Below are 17,073 nucleotides of genomic sequence, written 5' to 3'. Positions count from 1 at the left end.
GGTTCTATCTGTGCAGGACGAGCTAGGTGATTTGTGAGGGACAGGATGAGATGACTGCCCAGGCCACACACTCACAACACCAGCCCTGTTCCTGTGTTGCCCTCATGAGCCAGCCACTGCCACCCTCTCCAGTCCATCCTTTTCCTTTTTTTTTTTTTTTTTTTTTTTTTTTTTTTTTTGAGATGGAGTCTCGCTCTGTCGTCTAGGCTTGAGTGCAGAGTGCAGTGGCGCAATCTTGGCTCACTGCAACCTCTACTTCCTGGGTTCAATAGATTCTCCTGCCTCAGCCTCCCAACTAGCTGGGGTTACAGGTGCCTGCCACCACACCCAGCTAATTTTTGTATTTTTGGTAGAGATGGGGTTTCGCCATGTTGGCCAGGCTGGTCTCAAACTCCTGATCTCAGGTGGTCCGCCTGCCTCAGCCTCTCAAAGTGCTGGGATTACAGGCATGAGCGACTGTGGCCGGCTTCATTTCATTTTTAACTGTGGAATTGCTGGGTTTTAAATTTTAGCTTTAAATTAGATAGTGCAAGTCACATAGTTCAAAACAAGTATTCACCAGTGCTTAACGTCTGTCTCTGTGTGAGTTCTAAGACCATGTCCTTGGGCCAGGTCACATTCACAAGAGCCTCAAATTTAAACTTTTGAGGTCATCTCGAAATGAAATTTGAAATTTGGGAAAAGGGAGAAACATTAAAAAAAAAAAACTCTTAAAATTGCATCTAATTCCAGACTGCACCATCTCAAAGTGATGTGACTATTTGTATAAATCTTGGAATTATTATTTGAGGAACACTTAATAGAATTTATGTGTAAAAATTAAAAGCTCAAATATGTTGACTGTACATTTAATTTTGTTTATTTATTTTTGAGATGGAGTCTCGCTCTGTCGCCCAGGCTGGAGTGCAGTGGTAAGATCTCGGCTCACTGCAACCTCTGCCTCCCCGGTTCAAGCGATTCTCCTGCCTCAGCCTCCCGAGTAGCTGGGATTGCAGGCGTATGCCACCATGGCCAGCTAATTTTTGTATTTTTAGTAGTGACGGGATTTCACCATGTTGGTCACGCTGGTCTCGAACTCCTGACCTCAGATGATCCGCCTGTCTTGGCCTCCCAAAGTGCTGGGATTACAGGCGTGCGCCACCGTTCCCAGCCTTGAATGTACATTTTAAATATACCACGAGTCCACCACTAAGGCTCAGAAAATATAAGTGGCCTCTCGGGTCTCTATACCTCCGCGAGCAAAAATGTCTTCCTTTCTTCTATTTTATCCGCATAACAGCGAAAGAACCAAAGAGAACCCGAAGGCGGTGGGAACTGAGCGCAGTCTCACCCTGCCCCTCGGGAACCGCTTCTCAGCAGTGGCAGCCAAATTTTGACGACGCTTAGCAACCGTTACCTTGACAACGCAATCCTATCACGCACCACGGAGTGTGGCGCCCCTCTGCATCCCAGAAGGCACCGCGCTGTCTCTAAGCCTTCCGCCCCTCTCCGTCCCAACATGCAACGAGGCTCACCGTCATCAGGGTGATTACAGAAAAGCCTGTATATCCACGTTTGTTTTAACACTTAAAGTGTTTGTAACCATTGTGAGCGGGAAAGGTCTGGAAAGAGTGGTCTCAGTGATTTTTTTCAGACTATAGTTTTAAATCTCTAGGAGGAAATCCCCATCTTTCCCTGGACTTTTACAGGCATCTCATTGGGCAGCCCGCGCAAACCGACAGCGTGGGGTGGGGAGGGTCCTCGGGGTCCTTGGCAGGGCACGTGCGGGAGGAAGTGGAGCTGTCTGTGCGCGCGACCCTAGTCGGCTCCTCAACGTGGAGCGATGGGAGGCCTTGAGAAGAAGAAGGTGATTGGGAAAGACGGTGGGGATTCCCGAGGGGTGGGATGCGGGGGCGGCAGAGCATGGGGTCGACTCTTTTCCTGGGCTCCGTCTCTCGTGGAGACTGGAAAGACGGGATCAACGCGACCGTAGTCAGCTGCGAGAAGGGGTTCGAGAACGGACAAGGATGGCAGTACTCGTTTAGTGAAATGCGAGAACGAACGCCAGAGTTCTTTCTGTGGAGAGGGCTGTGAAAGAGAGTTGAACTTACCAAGCGTAGCTTCATTCCAAAAGCAGGCCGAGCCGTGGGACCACTATTTACCGAAAGGGTGATAAACATTACGTAGAGTTCACCTTTACTGCACCGTTACATTAGTTGGTTAGTGTTGTCTTGGAAGTTCTCTTCGAGGCATGACATTTCGGCTGAAATGGGAAAGATCAGAACGTCTTGGATGGGTTCTGGGGCATGGGAGTGCTTAGCGAGCAGGCCTGACAAGGGAAACGAAGTGCCAAGATCAGTAGGCAGGGAAGGCTTGCTGTGTGTAAGGAGTTGAAAGGACATCAGGATGACTCGGATGTAAACCAAAAAAAGAATGGCATCTGATAAGATTGGGGTTGGATACGTACTGTATCATGCAAGGCCTGTAAGCTTGGATTTTATTCTATGTGGAGTAGGAATAGTGTAGAGCTTGGATTTTATTCTACGTGCAGTAGGAATCAAAGGAGGAGTAACACGATTAGAGTTTTTCAGGGAGTTCTTGTGGTTGTATGGAGAATTGGCCCAGTGACATGAAAAGACTGGGAAGGGAATGGGAATGAGGAATATATAGTTGGCTTAAGTGTTTCTTTCAGAGTGAAAGTTTCTATTGCCAGTGTTTTTAACCCAACACACTACATTGAGTATGCAGTGCTAGCCATCGGAACTGCAAAGATACAAGATGGAAAACCTGCCCTTGAGTTGCAGATGTAGATAGGTAACAAAATCGTTATAGTTTTTAAAAGCTGGGTTTTAGGAGCCAGAATCAACAAAGATGATTCTTTGTTGTGGGAAAGATTGTCTTGTGTGTAGTAGGATATTTGGCAACGTCCCTGATCCTTTACCTACTGGATGCCAGTAGCACCCAGCAACCAAAAATGTCTCCAAACATTGCTGAACTCTCCTCCCCGCAGCACATACCCAGGGAGTACCCCATTGAGGACTATTTATTCGCTTAACATTTATAAGGATAAGCATGGTGACAGAGATAAGTGTGGCATAAGGTAATGGAAAACGCTGTGAATGAAAACTCAACTTCTTAAGGCAGTCTGAAACTCATCTTTATACCTCCAGGACTTAGCATGGGCCTAATACCCAATAGACAATTAATGTCTAAAGGAAAGAATGAATGAAGGGTATGTTTCATGACTGTGATGTTATTAGTAAACGTACCTGTGGGAGACTAACAGGTTTGTCTCTTTAGAGCTGAACCTAGCCAAAGAAGCCCCTGCTGTCTTAGTCCAGAGGAAGATCTTGTTTGGAAAGGACATGCTTGTTAGCTTGCAGGGTGTTTGTTACAGTGCACTGATTGTCTCTATCGAGGGATACAGAAGTGTGAGGGATACAGAAATGTGGGTGTGAGGCAGCATCTTAGCACCACAGGCATCCACATGGTTACACAAGACAATATGCTTCTTAGGGGCAAGTAGAGACCAGGCTTTTTTGTCTTTATTGCCTTCATAGCATCTAGCTTAGTGCTTTGACCATAATAGAGGACCTGTTATTGTCTGTTGAATGAATGAATGAGGAAGGGGAGAAGCTGTGTGGCTTAGAGCATGCTTTTTCAGCCAGGGTAATACCACCCTCAAGGGAACAAAATTGGTTGAGGGGCAGTATCTTAGCTATTACAATGGTTGTGGCTCCCCAAGAACCAAATTACATAAACAGACCTGCAGTATATCTCTGGTATTAACATTTTATGGGGCATAGGGAAGAAAGGGTGATGGGTGAGGGAGAAAGGGGGTGTCTAATAAGTCACCTGGTAGTGGTGAAGAGGTTATAATGAGGAAGAAAAGGAGGGGAAAAGATTAGGAACACTGTCTTAGCTATTAGGCATTCAGGTACTGGACTCAGACCTGAGTTTGAATCCCAGCCCCAACTCTTAAAAAGCTGTGTGCTTTTTAAGAGTTGCCCAGGTTATTTTACGAGCCCATTTTCTCCTGTGTGAAATGGAGGTTCTGACAGCACCTACATCACAGGGTTATGGGAATTAAATGAAATGTGTGAAAATCACTAATTGTAATGGCCAACATTTAGAGCTAGTGCTAAGCACTTGGCACAGCATCCTATCTGTAGCAGCCTCGCAGCCCTCAGCATCATGCAGATGTATGTGTTCCCTATGCTGACAGCCGCAAGGACGATACAGGAGAGCTCATCCAGGCAGGTTGGCTCCTTCCCTGCAGTGTTTCCTCTCCTAGATTCGTCACAGCCACTTATCCAGAGTGATAGTTGCCTCTGGAACTAGGCATGCCCAGAGTTTGATGTCAGTCACTACAATCATTGCTAATGGAGAATTGTTTTTTTCCTCTCCCAGTATGAACGAGGCTCAGCCACCAACTACATCACCCGGAACAAAGCCCGGAAGAAACTCCAGTTGAGCTTGGCTGACTTTAGGTGAATATAGAGGGACCGTGGGAAGCCCGGGCGGTGAATTGCACATTGAAAACTCAGCTGCCTCCCTGTCTTACCTGAGTTGCCATACCCATTCTGGGATTCTGGTATTCCTTCTCTTTCTCACCTGCCCTTGCTTTAGTGAGTTGTGTTTGCTAGTGTGGTCCAAGGGAAAATGGAGGAGAACTGAACTGGATCGTCAGGATGGGCTAACTGGGCTGGGCTGGGTCCCTGCCATCCATCCCCTCCTATCTGGCAGAAGAGACCCCTGATCCTGCAACTAGGGGTTTTCATTCCTCATAGAGTCAAAATCAGACTTCACTGTGGCCTGTGGGCCCTGCCTTCTAGCGGTCCCTGGCCTCTGGCTCACCTGGCCCACTTTTTTTTTTTTTTTTTTTTTTTCCCGGAGACAGAGACTCACTCTGTTGGCCAGGCTGGAGTGCATTGGTGTGATCTCAGCTCACTGCAACCTCCACCTCCCAGGTTCAAGCGATTCTCCTGCCTCAGCCTCCTGAGTAGCTAGGATTACAGGCGCTGGTGACCATGCCTGGCTAATGTTTGTATTTTTTTTTTAGTAGAGACGGTTTCACCATGTTGGCCAGGCTGGTCTCCAATTCATGACCTCAGGTGATCCGCCTGCCTCAGCCTTCCAAAGTGCTGGGATTATAGATGTGAGCCATCACACCTGGCCACCTGGTCCACTTTTATTCCTCCAAACACACCAGCTCTTTCCAGCCTTCTGGACTTTGTTTCTTTTGTTAGGATGCTTCTCTCCTTTTTATGGCTGAAATGTTGATATCTCAAGGCCTTTCTCAACTCCCCTAGAGACTCTCAAGTCTGCGTTTTTGTTTTATGATTGGGATTGTCAGACTCATGTACTAGGATGTGAGGTCTCTAAGGGCAGAGACCCCATGTTCCCCATTTACTGTTGTTTTCCAGGCCCAGCTGTGGCCAATGCTCCCCACCTTTACCCACATAGCTGACATAACAGATGGCTTCTGTCTTCCAGGCGGCTGTGCATTCTGAAGGGCATTTATCCCCATGAACCCAAACACAAGAAGAAGGTTAACAAGGGTTCTACAGCAGCCCGAACGTTTTACCTTATCAAAGACATCAGGTTTCTCCTCCATGAGCCCATCGTCAGCAAGTTCCGGGAGTACAAGGTGAGGTCTGGGTTCTAGGGTCTGTCAGGTTCTCATCGCAGCTCTGTGACCCACTAACTAACTGTGACCTTGGGCAGATTGCCTACCCTCTCTGAGTAAGCCTATACAGAGGGCAGGGTGAGCCTCAACAGAAGTACTTGGAGGGAAGAGGTCGGTTAGTTTGGAGGATCTGGCCCCAAAACAGGCCTCCGTTGCATTTTTCTGGGTGTCTCAGTGTCACACACAGACCCACAGCTTGTTTCATGCCGATATAGTCTGGTGTTGGGAACGGAGGCCAGCCTTTCTCATCCTGTAAGTGGCAGGTCACTTGGCTTCTGTTCTCAGTTGAAAAACAGAGCTGTTTTGCTGTGCCATCCTCCCATGTAAATGTGTGGAGTTGGGACATCTGTGCATTGTCAAAAACGGTGCCTGGTCTAGCTCTGCTGGTTAACACACCAGGCTTGGTGTTCCTTGGAGTTGGCTCTTTTGCACATCCTGGGCAGAGGGGTCAGTGACACAGGCACATAGCCGTGGCCAGCTTCAGGAGGCATGAGAGTCCTTCTGTGCTGCGTTTCCATCTTCCATGGAAGAAGTTGTCCAGGAGCCCTGAGCCTCAGCATTGAGGTGTTTTCTTTCTTTCTTCCAGGTGTTCGTCCGGAAGCTCCGGAAGGCTTATGGGAAGAGCGAGTGGAACACTGTAGAGCGTTTAAAGGACAATAAGCCCAACTACAAACTTGACCACATCATCAAGGAACGGTGAGCCGGGCTTTCCTCAGGACACTGCTGTTTCCTCATTTACTGCTGGTCTCTGCCCTAGCACCAGGGATACGGTAGGGAACAAGACCAAGACCCTGCTCAAAGAGCTTGCAACTTTTTCAAGGACACAGACCAAACACCAAGCTAGCAAATTACTATCATGATTACGAGGTTTGTAGTTACAGGCTTGTCAGAGGGGTCTCTGAAGGGAGATGTTTGAGCCAGCCCGCGGAAGCACAATCCAAGCAGAGGCCGTGGCAAGTGCAAAGGCTCCGTGGAGGCACGGCGGGTACCTGGTGAGACCTGGGAAGCATGGCTAGACACCTCTGGTCCGAACTGTTCCCTGCCAAGCCTTCCCAGACTCAGTTCACTGCAACCTCCACCTCCCAGGTTCAAACAATTCTCCTGCCTCAGCCTCCTGAGTAGTTGGAATTACAGGCACCACCACCACACCTGGCTAATTTTTGTATTTTTAGTAGAGACTGGGTTTCACCATGTTGGCCAGGCTGACCTCACGTGATCTACCCACCTCGGCCTCTCAAAGTGCTGGGATTACAGGTGTGAGTCACCGCACTCAGCCTACATCAGCAATTCTTAATCAGGGGTGATCTTGCTTTTCCAGTGCCCATTTGGCAATGTCTGGAGACTCTTGGTTCTCACGACTTGGATGGATGTGCTATTGGTGTTGAGTGGAGAGAGGCCAGTGATGCTGCCAAATACGCTATAGTAGTCCCCACAACATAGAATAGTCTGACCTGAAATGTCAGTAGTGGTAAAGTTCAGAACCCCTGGGCTTGTAAATGTCTGTCATCTTTGGAGGCTGATTGCCCAGGAACACTGAGCTCTAGGATGGCTCGGGTTGGCTTCATCCAACCTGGCTGTGGGCTGTCACAGGAAGTGCCCTGGCCTAGGAGCTAGACAGCTGGTGTTCGCATCCCAGCTATGTGGCACATGAGTTGGGTGGCCAGAGGGTATTTCCTACCTCGAGCAGGTCCCCATCTCCGTAAGAGATGATAGTAGTTCCTGTCCTGCCTGTGGCACACAGTGTTAGGTGAAATAAATGAACAAAAGCCACACACGAAAAGCAAGTGCCTGATTCATACACACACCAAGTGTGGTGATCTCATACTACACCATCCCCAGCTCCTTAGCTAGAGCCAGAGCTTAAGAAAGAAAAGCAGTTGGCCCAGAAATGCTGGTGCTGTTTCTATAGAAAGCCTGGGTTCTTGGTTTTGTCTGTGAGGTGGAGAGTCAGGAAACTATAAGGCACCAGAGGGGGCCAATTGAGGCTGCTACCTCTGCACCAAGAAACCAGACAGCTGCCCTGCTGCCTCATCAGAGGTCTCTGCAGGCCTTTCTTCCATCTCGGCATGGGTTTGAAGACCTGGCAGACTTCTGAGTTGTAGCAGTGAGTGATGCCATCTGGGGCTGGAAGGACCTTGGCAATGTCTGGTCTCGTGGATTTTGGAGTCTTTTGAAATAGCAGAACCCATTTTTTTTTTTTCACCCCTGCCCCCACTCCCCCCAACCCCTGACCAGAACCCATTCTTCGAAAGGAAGCTGCTTCTCCTTGAAGACTGGGCATTTGGAAAAAAGAAAATAGAAAAAGTAACAAAAATGATTTTTGAAAAGGTAGCTTCCTGGAAGGCAGTTTGGATGCCAACGTCTCTGGCAGCTGCTCTGGCTGCGGGAGAGAGGCTTGAAGCTCTGTCTGTCCACTTAGGCTCAAGGCGTTTCTAGGGAGCTGCAAGAGCCCAGTTGTAAATGAAGAGTCTGGGTCACAGCTCAGACCGGAACTGGAATCCAGGTGTCGTTACTTGGGGTTCCGTGTCTTCTCTGTGACCCATGCCTCTGTCCCTCAACAGGGCAGCCACACAGTGCCCAGGGTGGCTCATCCTTGTTGGCTTCGTCATTTACCAGAGGATTCCCCGAAACACATTCTGCTCTGGCTCTTCCTGGACCCAATTCCCTGGGTCTCATTGGTTCTGCCAACTAGACATGTCCAAGGGATGAGAGGCATGGAAGACATAACCTACGCTGGCAACCTGTGGCCAGGCCCAGACATAAGTGCTGCTGAGGGGAAGCAGCCCCTACCCCTCTCCCTGCTCCACCAGGGCAGCTTCGGTTTCCCATTTTCCATTTTGGACCTCCCTATAGAGTGTCTGTGCACTAAAGGTTCCACCTTCAAAGAGAGTCATAGAGCCCCTGACTCTGTCTACCTTCATGCACCACAAAATCCATACATGGGTCAAGGCTGGGTCTTTGGTCAGCAGTGGGTGTCTTGAGGACCCCCATCGGGACTTCTCTGGTCCTCAGAGCCTAGTGGGCGCATCCTGGTTAAGTGGTTCCTCCTAGGGGCTGTGGTCAGCTGTGGGGAAGCTGCTCGTGCCAGGTCAGGAGGTGGCAGTGGTGAGGCCTGGCTTGAGGAATGGGGCATCTGGGGTGGGATAAGGAGATCAGGGTCCCCCTTGGCACCCAGGCTGAACAGGCCCCATGTGTTGCCTCACTGGCCACGCAGGTACCCCACGTTCGTCGATGCCCTGCGGGACCTGGACGATGCCCTCTCCATGTGCTTCCTCTTTTCCACCTTCCCACGGACTGGCAAGTGCCACGTGCAGACCATTCAGCTGTGCCGCCGGCTCACTGTGGAGTTCATGCACTACATTATCGCCGCCCGTGCCCTGCGCAAGGTGAGCCTGGGACCGCCCGGCGGGCACCCCACCCCACCCCCTCTCCTGCCACCCCATGGTCTTCACCCGGATGTCTCCTCCTCTCCCCAAGGTCTTCCTGTCCATCAAAGGCATTTACTACCAGGCCGAGGTACTGGGGCAGCCCATCGTGTGGATCACTCCCTATGCCTTCTCCCATGACGTGAGTGTGCCTATCGGGAAGGGACGGGCTTGTGCTGCCTCCTAGACAGATACGGACGTGGAGGAATGGGGATTTTGCTGTCCATGGAGTCTAGCAAGTGCTGGGTTCCCAACTGTTGACGGGGGTGAGGGGGGGCAGAACAAGGCAGAGAATGTGCCACACGGCATCCTCATTAAGAGCGGGAGCCTAAGCCAGCCCCGTGGCAGCACCTGCCAGCTGCGTGCCCTGGGACGTGTTCTTTCACCTCTCTGTGCCTCAGTTAACAGTGTCTACACCCTTAACAGTGCTTGGTGCTTGGCCTTTTAGGGCCGAATGAACAGTGAGAACAGCTGTCAGGGCCATACCCAAGCCCGCATGCCCAGCACCATGTGGTGCCACCACGGGGACAGTGGTAGAGCCCTGTCCTAGAACCTACTGGGGTCCTCGTCCCTGCTTTGCTGCCGATAGCTGCCAGACCTTGGCCAAGTGGCCTTGCCTCCCTTCTCTGCTTCCACCTTCTTGCCTGTCTGCCCCACAGGACTCGAGGACTGGGAGAGAAGGGGAACCGTGAGCACAGGAGAAACACTTAGCATGCAGCACTGTTTCCTATATATATAGTTTTCTTTTTCTTTTAAAATAGAGGTAGGGTCTCACTATATTACCCAGACTGGTCTGGAACTCCTGAGCCCAAGCAGTCCTCCAATCTCAGCCTCCCAAAGTGCTAGGATTATAGGCGTGAGCCACAGAGCCCAACCTTTTTCTTTATCTGTTTGAAATTCTGGGAATTGTTGGCAGGGATCCACTGAGAGAAACCCTGGTTTTGCCCCTTCATGGAGCTTCTAGTGCCCCCCAGGTGGGCCAGGCTCTCCTGCCTCCCTGTGCTGGTGGCCTGCATTTAGCCCACCTTGCTTGATCATTGAGTGGGAATTGGCGCCTTCAGTGGAGAGTAGCCGCTGCCAGTCCAGTTAGCACAGTGGCTCTGCTGCCCAGATTATCAGGAGCCCCAGGGGGAGCTGGGGCTCTAGGTGCCCTGGGCTGTTACTTAACGATCCTTTGTGGGTGGGGTTGCAAGGGCTGGAACCTACCCTGACTGGCTGTCTGGTGGTGAGGCTGTGGCCTGTTTGCGAGTGAGAGGCGGGCTTGGCCCTCAGCAGTCCCTGTTCCCACTCCCCCTGGGGCATGCATGGGTGGCCCTTCTTCCCCTCCCCAGCCCTCCTCTTCTCCTCCTTCCTTTCTGCCTTCCTCTTGGTCCTTCCTTCTCTCTGATGTCCTGCCCCCATGCTGCTCAGACTGGTCTTTGTGTGTCCTCCCTGGTGGTGAATAGGGCCCTGTGGTGGGCCGGCCTCCACACAGCTGGCCCTGGGGGAAGGGAGCCAACCACCCATTCCCCTTTGCTCCCCGGCCAGTTCACTGCCGTTGCTTCCTCTCAGCGGATGGGGAGGACTGGCACTAGGTGGTAGCGGAGCCCAGTTGTGCCCCTCCTGTGAGCAGCCAGGGTTGGGTTCATAGCTGTGGAACTCAGGCTGGTTGTAGGGGTGGGGTCTCCCTGCTCAGTGCTGGGCTGTGGGAAATGGGGTTGGTCCCCAGATGTGCCTGTCAGGGGCCCTCACAGATTCTCACGGAAGGGTGGAGGTGTGAGTAGGGGGACAGGCAGGGCTTCTCTTGGCCCTATGTGTTCTCACAGCACAGGTCACTGTCTGGCAGCAGAATAGCAGAACAGCTGGGAGTCATGGGCACACCCGGCAGCCATGGTGATCACTACTGATTTTCACGTTGCTCGAAACATCCTGCCGCATCCTGGGGGCCAGTTAGGCTGGCTCGGCCTCCATGGTTTTAGGGGGCAGAACCGCTCAAGAGTTGTGGTGATTCTGTCTGGGCCTCAGTTCTTTGCCCTGTTTTGCCCTATTAACTGCTCCAGGGCAAAGATGAGCCTTCTGTGTCCCCTGCTGCTGGGATGACAGCTCTGTGCCTCTGCCCTGAGCAGTAAGTAGTTTGTCTGCTGGCCATTTCCCAAGAGCTCCCTGGGGGCTGAGCCAGGCCAGCTGCCAGCCTACCCCGGCCCCTCGGGTCATGCCTCTGGACCTGGCTTGGGCCCAAGGAGGGGGTCACTCAATTCTGAGTGTCCATCCCGAGGTTCAGAGGTGGGACTCAGTGAGTGGCCTGAGCCCCATGCGTCCCCCGCACCCGCTGGGCCTGGCCTTCCCAAGGCACCTTAGTCAGCCAAGGTTTTGCCAGCCCCTCTGGGCTAGGGACAGTGCTGGGAGCACTGCCCTCTGGTACTCACACGCTAGCCCAGCAGCAGACATGCAGCAAAGATTGTAGGCTAGGTGATGCAGAAGGCAGGAGCTCCGGCCAGGTCGGAAAGTGGTCTCTTCGAGTCTGAGCTAGACCTGAAGGAAGTGGGAGAGCCATCGCAGGGCGGGCGGGGGGGCGGTGCAGCCAGTCTTGGGAGCAGTGGAGACCGGGGTCCCTTTTCTCACTCTTTTATGGGGGTCTGACACTGACTTCCAGGATGCCTCTAACCCTTGGGACCCCTATCCAGAGCCTCACTTGTGGCTGGGAACACTTGTGGCCGAAACGCCCCCCGTGGGAAGATCCATGCCACCCCTTCCCTAGGGCAGCGCCTTAAGGGCAGGGCCTTCTTGAGGAGCTTGGGGTCCTCGGGTAGGTCAGATGCCCTCCACTCTGTGGGTTGTCTGTCCCTCCTTTGCCCCCATCCCTGCACCCACACTGCTCATGCATCTCTTGTGTTCCCCAGCACCCGACAGACGTGGACTACAGGGTCATGGCCACCTTCACTGAGTTCTACACCACGCTGCTGGGATTTGTCAACTTCCGCCTTTACCAGTTGCTCAACCTCCACTACCCCCCGAAGGTAGGACCCCAGCCCAGTGCCTTCTGCTCGTGGTGCAGGGGCCACAGCCCTTTTCTGTCCACACAGAGGCGAGGGGCTGTGGCTGTCCTCTGCCTCCTGACCTTCCCCTTGCCTACTAGCTCGAGAGTCAGGCCCAAGCAGAGGCAAAGGCCAGTGAGGGCACCTACGCGTCGGACTCCGAGAGCTCTATGGAGGTGAGAGGCTCCAGGAGCATCACCCGGCATCTCCCAAGGGAGTGGTCTCTGTCCCCAACACCTCTGGGGGTCTGGTTCAGGGTGGGGGTGGTTATGGCTAGGTGGGTGGTCTCAGCCTGCCCTTGGAACCCACACCGGCTGATGCCCAGGACTGTCACTGCTGCCCCTCCCCACCCTGGCTATATGCCCGCAGGAGGTCCCCCACTGCAAGCAGCCCCCTTCTCTCCTGTAGAAACTGGCGGCCCTCAGTGCCAGCCTGGCCCGCGTGGTGGTGCCTGCCACAGAGGAGGAGGCCGAGGTGGATGAGTTTCCCACTGATGGGGTGAGCACTGCATTGCCTTCTGGCAGGAGGGCTGGGAGGGGTCGTGTGGGGGGTTTCCCAGCTTAGGGACATCTGCATCCTATAATTAGGTGTTATTTGATGGTCAAAGCAACTGAGCAGAAGAATGGGCTGAATTGTCATGAGAGTTTACATAGGAGGCAACAGAGCTCAGGAGTGAGGCCTTGGAGTTTCCTCTGAAGGCAGGATCCAGGATCTAGAAGGAAGCTGGAGTGGGTGTTAACTCCAGCCCTGGCCCTCCAGTCGGGGTGGGCAGCCCTGGTGGTGCGAGGCCTGGCCCCTTTCTCAACAGGAGATGTCAGCGCAGGAGGAAGACCGCAGGAAGGAGCTGGAGGCGCAGGAGAAGCACAAGAAGCTTTTTGAGGGCCTGAAGTTCTTCCTGAACCGAGAGGTGCCCCGTGAGGCCCTAGCCTTCATCATCAGGTAGGGAGGCTCAAGGGCCCGCTGACAGCATTGGTTCGGCCATGCTCTGGTCTGGGTCCTGCCCTGGTGCCCATCGGTAACATTGGGATGGTGTCAGTTTCCACTTCTTATGAAACAGTGTGTGGAAAGTGCTCGGCACCACACTGAGCACATAAGAAGTGCTCAGCAGAGGGCGGGACTACCGTCATTTTATTAATAGCTTAGCACAGAAGGATGGGCAGTGGGCAGATCTCTGCTGAGCCAGGATTGAAGGATCCTGGGGTGAGGAGGGGGTAATTGTGTCCTAAGAGGGTGAGTTTATGGGCTGGGTGGCCAGCAGGTCCCAGGGAGCTGAGTCCCAGGACAGGCAGCTCATGTCTGTGTACCCGTGTGGGCTCTCCCTGTCCCTGTAGGAGTTTTGGGGGGGAAGTGTCCTGGGACAAATCTTTGTGCATCGGGGCCACCTATGACGTCACAGACTCCCGCATCACCCACCAGATTGTTGACCGGCCTGGGCAGCAGACCTCAGTCATTGGCAGGTAGGCCCCCAAGGGTCCTCGTCCGGATTTCTGGGTGTCCCGTCTCAAAGGCCTTGCGATGCAGCGGGACCCTGAGTTGCCCTCCGTGACTCATTTTTGCCTGCCACTCTGTGCCAGGTGCTATGTGCAGCCACAGTGGGTGTTTGACTCGGTGAACGCCAGGCTCCTCCTCCCCGTGGCAGAGTACTTCGCTGGGGTGCAGCTGCCCCCACACCTTTCACCCTTCGTGACCGAGAAGGAAGGAGATTACATTCCACCTGAGAAGCTGAAGCTGCTGGCTCTGCAGCGGGGAGAGGACCCAGGTGAGCAGGATGGGACTGGGCTGGCCTTGACCCCTGGGCCCATGCTGGCAGTTTCCCTTAGCTGCCAAGGTGGAAAGCTCCAGGGAACAGGCAGTAGGAGCAGAAAGCCCTTTGAAGCCACCTGTGGAGTAAGGCTTAGGAGAAGGGACATCTGCCTCCTGGGGTCAGGTGTTATTTGACGTTCAGGATGACTGAGCAGAAGAAGGTGCTGCGTTGTCATCAGACTTTACATTGGAGGCGACAGAGCTCAGGACTGGGGGCCTTGGAATTTCCTCTGATGGCAGCTGGGCTGTGGGGAGGTGCCAGAGAGGGCCACAATTGGGACAGCCCTGAACTGCCCATGGCTAAAGACGTCAGGGTCAGAGAGGATGGGGCCTGGGCCTATTGTCACCCTGCCAGAGAGACAGTAGATTCCCAGGGCATTCAGAGGTCATTGGCTTTCTCTAGGAAACCTGAATGAGTCAGAAGAGGAGGAGGAAGAGGACGACGACAATGAAGGTGCTGGTGATGAAGGGGGAGAAAATGAGGAGGAGGAAGAGGAAGATGCAGAGGCTGGTTCAGAAAAGGAAGAAGAGGCCCGGCTGGCAGCCCTGGAAGAGCAGAGGATGGAGGGGAAGGTAGGGGTAGCTGCACTGTGGGGCTTGGCCTGGGAAGCAGCCTTGCTTGGTGCCTGGCCTGGCCTAGAAGGTCACGAGCCAGAGGACTGTGGAGGTCGGGAGAACCTGCCCCCATAAGCACCCTCCTTGTGTCCCCAGAAGCCCAGGGTGATGGCAGGCACCTTGAAGCTGGAGGATAAGCAGCGGCTGGCCCAGGAGGAGGAGAGTGAGGCCAAGCGCCTGGCCATTATGATGATGAAGAAGCGGGAGAAGTACCTGTACCAGAAGATCATGTTTGGCAAGAGGCGAAAAATCCGAGAGGTGAGTTCCTGCCGCCCACTTGAGACCCAGGTGTGGCCACCAGACCCAACTGCACAGGTGAACTTATGTGGCCTGGGGCCCTCCTCTAGGCAGACTGAGGCTCTCCTAGCCTTTTCCTGAGGTTGCCTGCCTGGCCCGGCCCAGCCCAGCCTTTGGGGCCCCCGACCTGGGCCAGTGTAGGTGTCTTGGTACTGCCATCTCCGGCCTGGGCTTTCCTTAGGGCTTCCGTCCCACCCCGCATCCGGCTTCCTGAGTCTGCTGGGGTCTGCAAACAGAGCCTTCCTGGCGGACTCAGGGACTGGGGGCATGGCGGTGGGGGTGGGGGGGGGGCTTTGTTAAACTTCTGTCTGTTTTGTATTTTCTTGTTCATGAAGCCATATATGCTAATTAAAAATACAAACTCATGCACCGCGGAACCCTGTGATTAGTGATGCAGAAGTGGCTCACAGCCCTGCCCTTGGAATAGAGCAGCCTGTAGTAACAGCCCCCAGGTTTCTCTTGTGCCCATAATGACCCACGTTTGGGAGGTCATGCTATAGGTTGTTTTGAGGTATAATTTGTTTTTTGAGACAGAGTCTTCCTCTGTCACCCAGGCTGGAGTGCAGTGGAATGATCTCTGCTCACTGCAACCTGTGTCTCACAGGTTCAAGCAATCCTCCTGCCTCAGCCTCCCGAATAGCTGGGATTACGGGCGTGGGCCACCACACCTGGCTAATTTCTGTATTTTTAGTAGAGACAGGGTTTTACTGTCTTGGCTGGGCTGGTCTTGGACCCCTGACCTCAAGTGATCCGCCTGCCTTGGCCTCCTAAAGTGTTGGGATTAGAGGCATGAGCCACTGTACCCAGCCTGAGGTGTAATTTTCATTTAACCATAATATGGACTTCTCATCCAATACCTGGCCTGTCCCCTGTGATGGGATTAGATTGTTCTCCAGTTTCAGTCATTCTCAGAAAACATCCCTGAGCATGTTCCTGCCCGCCTCTGAATGATTCTGCAGGCTAAATTCTTAGAAGCATAATTGCTGCAGTTTTGAAATAGTTATTGTCAAATGGGTCTGGTCATGGTGGCTCACGCCTGTAATCCCAGCACTTTGGGATACCAAGACAGGAGGATCACTTGAGGCTAGGAGTTCAAGACCAGCGTTGGCAACATATTGAGACCCTGTCTCTACCCAAAAAAAAAAAAAAAAAGGGCTATGCATGGTGGTGCACACCTGCAGTCAATCCCAGCTACTCCGGAGGCTGAAATGGGAGGATTGTTTGAGCCTAATAGTTTGAGGCTGCAGTGAGCTATGATTGTGCCACTGTGCTCCAGGCTAAGCAACAGAGAAAGACCCTGTCCCTTTAAAAAAATTAAAAATATATTGTCAGATGACCCCGGAAAGAAGGTTCTTCCTGTTGTACCCCTTTCCACCAGCTCCTGGTGAAGGTTCCAGTGGCGTCCAGCTTTCCCAGGTGGTGTAGGGAAATGGGGCAGTTGCCAAGGCTCCTCCCAGCTCTGGGAGTTTAGGATTCTCTTATCTCGAGATTTGTGGGCCCATGGAATAATGTTAAAGCAGGGCTAGGGCATATTTTCTCACCATGAAGAGGGTCAGGTAGATCTTTTTCCTGTGGGAATTTGTGACCTTTTCTGGAAGCTCTGCTTTTAAGGGATATAGCTTTGAGTTCTGTGCCCCCCACCCTCCCTTCTACACACACCTCAGCCTGACCTTCGCCTTCCCCCTCACAGGCCAACAAGCTGGCGGAGAAGCGGAAAGCCCACGATGAGGCGGTGAGGTCTGAGAAGAAGGCCAAGAAGGCAAGGCCAGAGTGAGTGCCTGTGGCCTCTCACAGGGCTGAGACCAGTCCCTAGCAGCTGGATGTGGCAGAGGCAGGCCAGAGGACCTAAGTGTGATGGACCAGAGTCGCTTCTCTTTTCCTCCTCCTTTCTCCAGCCAGCCCTGACCCCTCATGCTCTCTGGCTGGGCCAGTGGGCAGCCCTCACCTCCCTTGGTTGGAGCTGCCCTGTTGGTGCCTGGGGAGAGAAGAGGCCTCTGTGCCCAGCCTGATTCTCTGCTCCCAGGAGCCAGTGACATGAGGTGCAGGGGCCCACCCAGCCCCCTGCCTACTGCCCCCATTCATCCTGGCTTTCCATAGCCCCCTCCCACACAGTTGGACCCATGATTCTCAGGGTGCTGTGATGGGGTGAGGGTGGGGGCAGCATTTGTTATTAAATGACTGGACTTTTGTGCCAATTGCATTCCGTGTCCATGAGCCTTCCTAGGGTTGGAGGAGGCCTACCTAGCACTCT

At 53.1% G+C, this 17,073-nt stretch overlaps 1 protein-coding gene across 2 annotated transcripts; it reads left to right on the top strand.

Annotated features, from left to right (window-relative positions):
• The first annotated feature begins 1,716 nt into the window (after window positions 1-1,716).
• PES1 (pescadillo ribosomal biogenesis factor 1) lies at window positions 1,717-17,022 on the top strand. Of its 2 annotated transcripts, none has more exons than XM_030816103.1 (15): window positions 1,717-1,846; window positions 4,390-4,469; window positions 5,476-5,629; window positions 6,255-6,364; window positions 8,883-9,054; window positions 9,146-9,235; window positions 11,973-12,089; window positions 12,209-12,283; window positions 12,516-12,605; window positions 12,916-13,046; window positions 13,439-13,564; window positions 13,682-13,866; window positions 14,314-14,483; window positions 14,625-14,783; window positions 16,513-17,022. In XM_030816103.1, the coding sequence occupies exons 1-15, from the start codon at window positions 1,823-1,825 to the stop codon at window positions 16,594-16,596; spliced, it is 1,767 nt and encodes a 588-aa protein (XP_030671963.1). In that variant the 5' UTR covers window positions 1,717-1,822; the 3' UTR covers window positions 16,597-17,022. The 2 variants fall into 2 exon arrangements, with proteins under 2 accessions (XP_030671963.1, XP_030671962.1); XM_030816102.1 differs by having other exon boundaries at window positions 14,622-14,783.
• The last annotated feature ends 51 nt before the right edge of the window (window positions 17,023-17,073 follow it).

This window comes from Nomascus leucogenys, chromosome 7b (assembly GCF_006542625.1).
Source record: "Nomascus leucogenys isolate Asia chromosome 7b, Asia_NLE_v1, whole genome shotgun sequence".
Taxonomy (NCBI): domain Eukaryota; kingdom Metazoa; phylum Chordata; class Mammalia; order Primates; family Hylobatidae; genus Nomascus; species Nomascus leucogenys.
Note: the sequence above shows the minus strand (reverse complement) of the source record. Positions and strands in the feature narration are given on the sequence as shown.